Here is a 6,895-nt window from a genome sequence, read left to right on the forward strand (position 1 = left end):
TAGGCTTATATACGATTGCTTGTCGCGGCTTTCCTTTGGATTGATTCGGAGCGCTTGGTGCAGGCCATGGTGCCGGCGCACAGCCATGGTGTGCGCCTTCTTTTCGCACTGCGCTTTCAACACATCGCTCGGAGCTCGCGCTTATATATAAAGACGAAGTGAGTGGAAGTTCTGCGCCGCAGGCGTACCGTGTATGTGAGCGCGCAGCAATGCCAGGAAACATTCATACAAAAGCAAAGGGCCATAAAACTGCTCTTTATTTTCCTTTAATTTGTCATGTACCTTCACATTGGGTAGCGCCGAGCGATGGCTTCTTACAAAAGCAGAAATGAGTCTTTGCAGCGCGTGTGGCCATTAATTGAATCCCACCACAGCCATGTGAGGTGCGACTCCAGCAGCGGTGCAGTTACCCTGCAGCCGGCGGAGAGCTAGGACGTGGCGCTTCACTTTCTGCCAATAACTTTCTATCTTCTTGCGCGTGAACGCCCGTGATCGGGTCCACAAAGTTCAAGCTGTGGTTTACTGTTTCCCATTGCAGATTGAGGCTCGCTCCGTTAGCATCCACTAAGTTCGGGATGAGGTTGTATGCGGCCCATTCATCACTGTGGATGGCGGTCCCCGGTTCAACGTTGGCTGCAATAATAGGGCCTAGTGTCACCGCGTCTCCTCGGTCGAACTTGAATAGTCGGAGCATCCCGGTGGTCACGCAGATTATGCCTAATACCCATGGTCTAGGATCTACAATGCCGCCGTAATTTTGGTGGCTCGGCGGAACGTTGTCGCCCGTCATCAGGCGGCCTCGATTGTATTTTCGCTGGCCGCGATGGAGGCATTCAACAATTTGCACAATCCTCTCGGGGCCACCGAGTGGGGGTCGCGCCAGCAGCTCGTCCCGCACAAACTCGTGAGCGTAGTCCTCCAGTCGGCGATGATGTGGTCCGACAGATTAAGGAAGTCACCGGTTCACACGCAAGAGATAGAAAGCTATTGGCAGAAAGCGAAGCGCCACCTCCTTTCCGCCGGCTGCAGGGTAACTGCACCGCTGCTGTCGCAGAGACAGAGAGAGAGAGAGACACAACTTTACTGGTCCATTATGAAATGGAACCCGTTAAGCGCCTGATGGGGTGGCTCCCGCTTCACGGGCTCCATATGCTTCCAGGGCCGCCTGGCCCCTGTGGATCAGTCGGAGCTGGTCTTGCAGGGCGGGGCTGGATAGCAAGATCTCCCATCGCTCGTAAAGGGTGGGGATAATAGGAGGGTTAGTTATGAGTATAGGTGCATGGGGGGTGGTGTTTGGAAAAATTGCACTCTCCTATGACGTGCCGAAGGATGCCTAGTGCATTGCAGTGAGGGCATGTGTTTTTGTATCTTTCTGGGTATATATTGTGCTGGAGGCAGGGGTGGGGAAAGGATCCTGCCTGCATTTGCCAGTATATTGTTTATTCGGCTCTGGTCAAGGAATGGTGGGAGTGCGCGAATGTCTTCCCCATGATCATCATCAGCCTGGTTACGCCCACTGCAGTGCAAAGGCCTCTCCCATACTTCTCCAACTATCCAGGTCATGTGCTAATTGTGGCCATGTTCTCCCTGCAAACTTTTTAATCTCCTCCGCCCACTTAACTTTCTGCCCCCCCTGCTACTCTTCCCTTCACTTGCAATCCAGTCCGTAACCCTTAATTACCATCGGTTATCTTCCCCCTCATTAGATGACATGCCCAGGCCCCATTTCTTTTTCTTGATTTCAACTAAGATGTCATTAGCTCGCGTTTGTTCCTTTACCCAATCTGCTCTTTCCTTATCCCTTAACGTTACGCTCATCATTCTTCCTTCGCTTGTTGCGCCGTCCGCAATTTAAGTAGAACCCTTTTCGTAAGCCTCCAGGTTTCTGCCCCGTACGTGAGTACTGGTAAGACACATCTGCTATACACTTTTCTCTTGAGGGATAAGGGCAACCTGCTGTTCATGATCTTAGAATGCCTTCCAAACGAATCCCAATTCATTCTTATTCTTCTGATTATTTCAGTTTCATGATCCGGATCCGCGGTCACTACCTGCCCTAAGTTGATGTATTCCCTTACCATTTCCAGTGCCTCGCTACCTATCGTAAACTGTTGTTCTCTTCCGAGACTGTTTGACATTACTTTAGCTTCCAGCAGATTAAGTTTTAGACCCGCCCTTCTGCTTTGCCTCTCCAGGTCAGTTAGCATGCATTGCAATTGGTGCCCTGAGTTACTAAGCAAGGCAATATCACCAGCAAACCGCAAGTTACTAAGGTATTCTCCATTAACCCTTATCCCCGATTTTTCCCAATACAGGTCTCTGAATACCTTCCGTAAACACGCAGTGAATAGGATTGGAGAGATCGTATCTCCATGCCTGACGCCTTTATTTATTTGGATTTGGTTGCTTTCTTTATGGAAGACTACGGTGGCTGTGGAGCCGCTATAGATATCTTTCAGTATTTTTCCATACAGCTCGTCTACACCCTGATTCCGTAATGCCTTCATGACTGCTCAGGTTCCGACTGAATCAAGCGCTTTCTCGTATTCAATCAAACCTATATACAAGGTTTGGTTATATTCCGCACATTTCTCTATCACCTGATTGATAGTGTGAATATGGTTCATTCTTGAGTACCATCTACAAAATTCTGCCTGGTCCTTTTGGTTGATAGAAGTTTAAGGTGTTCCTGATTCTATTTGCGATTGCCTTAGCAAATACTTTGTGGGCAACGGACAGTAAGCTGATCGGTCTATAATTTTTCAAGAATTTGGCGTCCCGTTTCTTTGGATTAGGATTATGTTGGCGTTCTTCCAAGATTCCAGTGCGCTCGAGGTTATGAGGGATTGCGTATACAGGGTGGCCAGCTTTTCTTGAACAATCTGCCGAGCATGCTTCAACAAATCTTCTGTTACCTGATCCTCCCCAGCTGCCTTCCATCTTTGCATAGCTCCCAAGGCTTTCTTACTTCTTCTGGCGTTACTTGTGGTATTTAGAATTCATCTGGACTATCATTTCTTCCATTATCGTCGTGAGTGCCACTGGTACTGTATTGATGTATCGCCAACTTCATCGACATCTTCATCGTGCCTTCATCGGCACGGCCATGGTCATCATGACACGTGAGCAGCGGAACACACGGATGCAGGCTGTAATAAAGCTGCGGTGCTTGCGGCGTTATGTCTGATTGATGTCAGTGTTTTAAAGCCTAGTGCGACATATCAGTGGCGACGAGGCCTAGCATCGCTAGGTGAGAAGACCCGCGTCAGCATGAGTGCTGGACGGCCACCGGAATTTGCTGATGCAGAAGGTACGTGGCCTACGTATCGCGTTCGCCTGGAGGCGTACTTTGAGGCTCTTAGCATCGTGGACCCAACGAAGAAGCGAGCGCTGCTCATCGCTTCGCTCACGGACAGTGCAGTGCGTGTGGTGCAGGGCCGGTGTCAACCAAAAAAGGTGAATGAACTGAGCTATGAGGAAGTCGTCGGGTATCTGGAAGATTACTATGCTCCGGAGGTCAACGAGATCGCTGCAAGTTATGCTTTCTTCATGCGTTCGCAACAAGACGGGGAAGCTGCTCAGGACTTCATTGCGGACATTCGACGCCTAGCTGAGAAGTGTAACTTCGGCACGTCATTGGAGCGCATGTTGAGGGATCGAATCGCTTGCGGAGTGCTGGATGAAGACGTTCGGCGCCATTTATTGACGCGACGGAAGCTCACCTTAGAAGAGGCTGCAGACTTTGCTGTCTCGGCACAGAGAGCTGTTGAAAATGCCAGGAGCATGAGCTCGGCGCACTCAGAAGTACATTTTGCCCGACAAAAGCGCCATTCCTCTAAGCGACTTCCCAAGCCGGAACAACGCGACGTGTGTGGAAGGTGTGGAGAATCACATGCTGAGGACGAGTGCAAACACCTTCGCGCGGTGTGCCATCGGTGTGGAAAACGAGGACATCTACGTCGGATGTGCCTGTCTAGCACAAATAGTGACCGTCGGCAGGGATCTTATCCAGGAAGACAACGGCGCCAGGGTTCGTACGCCATGGCAGCCGGAGAGGACACAAGCTCGGACGACAACGGCGCCTTGCACACGATTACAGCGGTTCTCCATCACGCAGCCACTATCCGCAAGGTTAGGCCTATTTACAAGGACATCAGTTGGAATAACGTTCCGCTCACTATGTTGGTGGACACGGGGTCACCGGTAAGCGTCATTCCCGTAACGGTGTTCCGCAAGTACAAGCAGCTCTGGCCTCCGTTGGAGAGTTCTCAGCTCAAGCTCTCTTATCTCTTGGGAGAACTTCCTGTTGTCGGCCAGCTTAGCATGACCGCTACGTGCGACGGGAAAGATATTCCTGGTACTGTCATAGTGGTCGACAGCTCCGGACCATCTTTGTGGGGCAGAGACACCATCAAGGCATTTAATGAAGTTGGGGTGGCAATGTTGTCCAATGTGGTAGCGAATCTGCAACCGGCTGGAATACAGGCTGTCAGCACAGGTCTGCAACAGCTGCTTGACGAATATGCCGACGTGTTTGCTCCGGGACTCGGCCTGTGCAAAGGACCACCGGTCACATTTCAATTGAAAGAAAACGCGTGTCCACGGTTCTTTAAGGCCCGTACTGTACCCTATGCTCTCAGAGATAAGATGTCTGAATCGTTGGATCAGCTGGTCGCGGAAGGCGTTTTGACGCCGGTAAAAACCGCTGAATGGGCAACCCCTGTGGTACCCATTTTGAAGGGTGATGGGTCCCTCCGACTGTGTGGAGACTTCCGTATGACTGTGAATGCGGCCACTGTGGTAGAACAATACCCGTTGCCTCGAGTGGACGACATTTTTGCTAGGTTAAACGGTGGCGAAGTATTCACGACCTTGGATTTGCGTCAAGCCTACAACCAGTTGCCATTGGATGAGGAAGCAAAGAAGATAACAGTCCTCAACACCCAGAAGGGTCTTTTTTGTTTTAACAGATTACCGTTTGGCGTAAGTTCTGTTCCAGCCATATTCCAAAGGCGAATGGACGGACTGCTGGGGGATATTCCTGGAGTGCAGGTGTACCTGGATGACATTATCATCGCCGAGAAAAAAACATGATTCATCTAGGCTCAAAACCGTGCTGCAGCGGCTGCGGGAGTATGGTCTCCGACTGAACAAGGGAAAGTGCAAGTTTCGGCAAGACGAAGTCACATTTCTCGGTCATTGTATCGACGCGAAGGGTCTGCGACCGAAGGACGACAATATCAAAGCCGTTGTTGAAGCCCCAAAGCCCACCTCGGTGAGTGAGCTGAAAGCTTTTCTCGGTCTCATAAATTACTATGCCAAGTTCCTGCCCAATCTGGCCACCATGCTAGCTCCGCTACATGCTCTCTATCCAAAGGAGTCAAGTGGCAATGGAGCCAGGAACAGGAGAAAGCATTTCAGCAAGTTAAGCAGGCAATTGTGGCTTCCAAGTTTCTGGCTCACTTCGACCTGGATAAGCCACTGCGGCTGGAGTGCGATGCATCATCAGTAGGCATTGGGGCCGTTTTGTCGCACCGCGTGAATGGTGTTGACTACCCCATCGGATTCTGGTCCAGGACACTTACCAAGAGCGAGCGCAATTACTCGCAGTTAGAAAAAGAAGCTTTGGCACTAGTATTCGGCGTCGCCCGGTTTAAGGACTGCCTGTACGGACATCAGTTCGTCTTAGTAACAGACCACAAGCCTCTTACTGGTTTATTCAATCCAGGTAAAGCCATACCACCGATGGCAGCCGCAAGAATACAGCGTTGGGCCTTGTTTCTTGGCAACTACAACTACACATTGCAGTACCGGAAGGGCAGTGACCATTCCAATGCTGATGCCCTCAGTCGGTTGCCCTTGCAAGTAATGGAGGAGCCGCGGGACTTTGCTGCCGACGAGTACGTTTTGTATGCCCACTCTCTTGAGGAAACAGCGCTTTGCGCCCGCGAGGTTGAACATCTGACTAATCGAGACACCAGCCTTCTGCAGGTTAAAAAATGGATTTCCCAGGGATGGCCGTCATATCTTCCGCAGGGCCATGAGCATCTCCGGCCGTACTTCAACACAAGAACAGAGCTTACAGTCAGCCATAATTTGGTGTACTGGGGACATCGCATTATTCTACCCCTGGCGGCGGCAAGGCGTGTGTTGCGTCTTTTGCACGAGACACACCCCGGCATGGCAACCATGAAAACCACTGCGAGAACGTTGTTTTGGTATCCGGGACTGGATTCCGACATAGAGCGACTGGTGAACTCATGTTCCGCATGTGCGCAGGCTTCAGCGATGCCACCAGCACAGATACCTTTGGCCTGGCCAGCCACCGGGGAAAGGTGGAGCCGGCTGCACGCAGATTTCGCAGGCCCGTTGGACGGACAAATGGTCCTAGTCGTCGTCGACTCGGAAACGAAATGGATGGAAGGCATTCCAATGAAAACTGCCACTTCGCAAACCACGGCTAACGCGCTACGATCAATATTTGCACGGTTCGGCCTTCCAAAAACCTTTGTTTCTGATAACGGACCACAATTTCTGGGTAAAGGTTTCGTGAGTTTCTGGCACGGAACAATGTGCAACAACTCACAACAGCCCCTTATCATCCACAGTCGAATGGGTTAGCCGAACGAGCTGTGCGTACGCTCAAGGAAGGACTAAAGAATAACCCCGGAATGGACCTCAAAATACGCATAGCGCGGGTTTTATGTCGATATCGCCGAACGGCCGTCAAGGATGGAAAGTCGCCGGCGGAACTCTTATTGGGGTACCAAATAAGAACAAAGCTGGACTGTATCGCTCCCGATGAAAGGTCACCAGAAATCCAACCACGAGTTGGAGGGTCTCCAGTTCAGGCAGGTGACCCAGTCTGGATGCGCGATTTCCAAACAAGTCTTCG

The 6,895-nt window shown here is 51.0% G+C and overlaps 1 protein-coding gene across 1 annotated transcript; it reads left to right on the forward strand.

The window, feature by feature from the left end:
* The first annotated feature begins 3,270 nt into the window (after positions 1 to 3,270).
* LOC142563419 (uncharacterized) lies at positions 3,271 to 6,464 on the forward strand. The gene is made up of 3 exons (XM_075673973.1): positions 3,271 to 4,951; positions 5,378 to 6,145; positions 6,280 to 6,464. The coding sequence occupies exons 1-3, from the start codon at positions 3,271 to 3,273 to the stop codon at positions 6,462 to 6,464; spliced, it is 2,634 nt and encodes an 877-aa protein (XP_075530088.1).
* Positions 6,465 to 6,895: the final 431 nt, after the last annotated feature.

Source organism: Dermacentor variabilis, chromosome 11 (assembly GCF_050947875.1).
Source record: "Dermacentor variabilis isolate Ectoservices chromosome 11, ASM5094787v1, whole genome shotgun sequence".
NCBI lineage: Eukaryota > Metazoa > Arthropoda > Arachnida > Ixodida > Ixodidae > Dermacentor > Dermacentor variabilis.

Bases quoted from the DNA above. Each gene is read 5' to 3' on its own strand.
- LOC142563419 (XM_075673973.1), top strand. From the start codon at position 3,271: ATGAGTGCTGGACGGCCACCGGAATTTGCTGATGCAGAAGGTACGTGG. The intron at 4,952-5,377 runs GTCTTTTTTGTT...CTCTATCCAAAG, and splicing joins AGTCCTCAACACCCAGAAGG to GAGTCAAGTGGCAATGGAGC. The intron at 6,146-6,279 runs GTGTGTTGCGTC...GCATGTGCGCAG, and splicing joins ACCCCTGGCGGCGGCAAGGC to GCTTCAGCGATGCCACCAGC.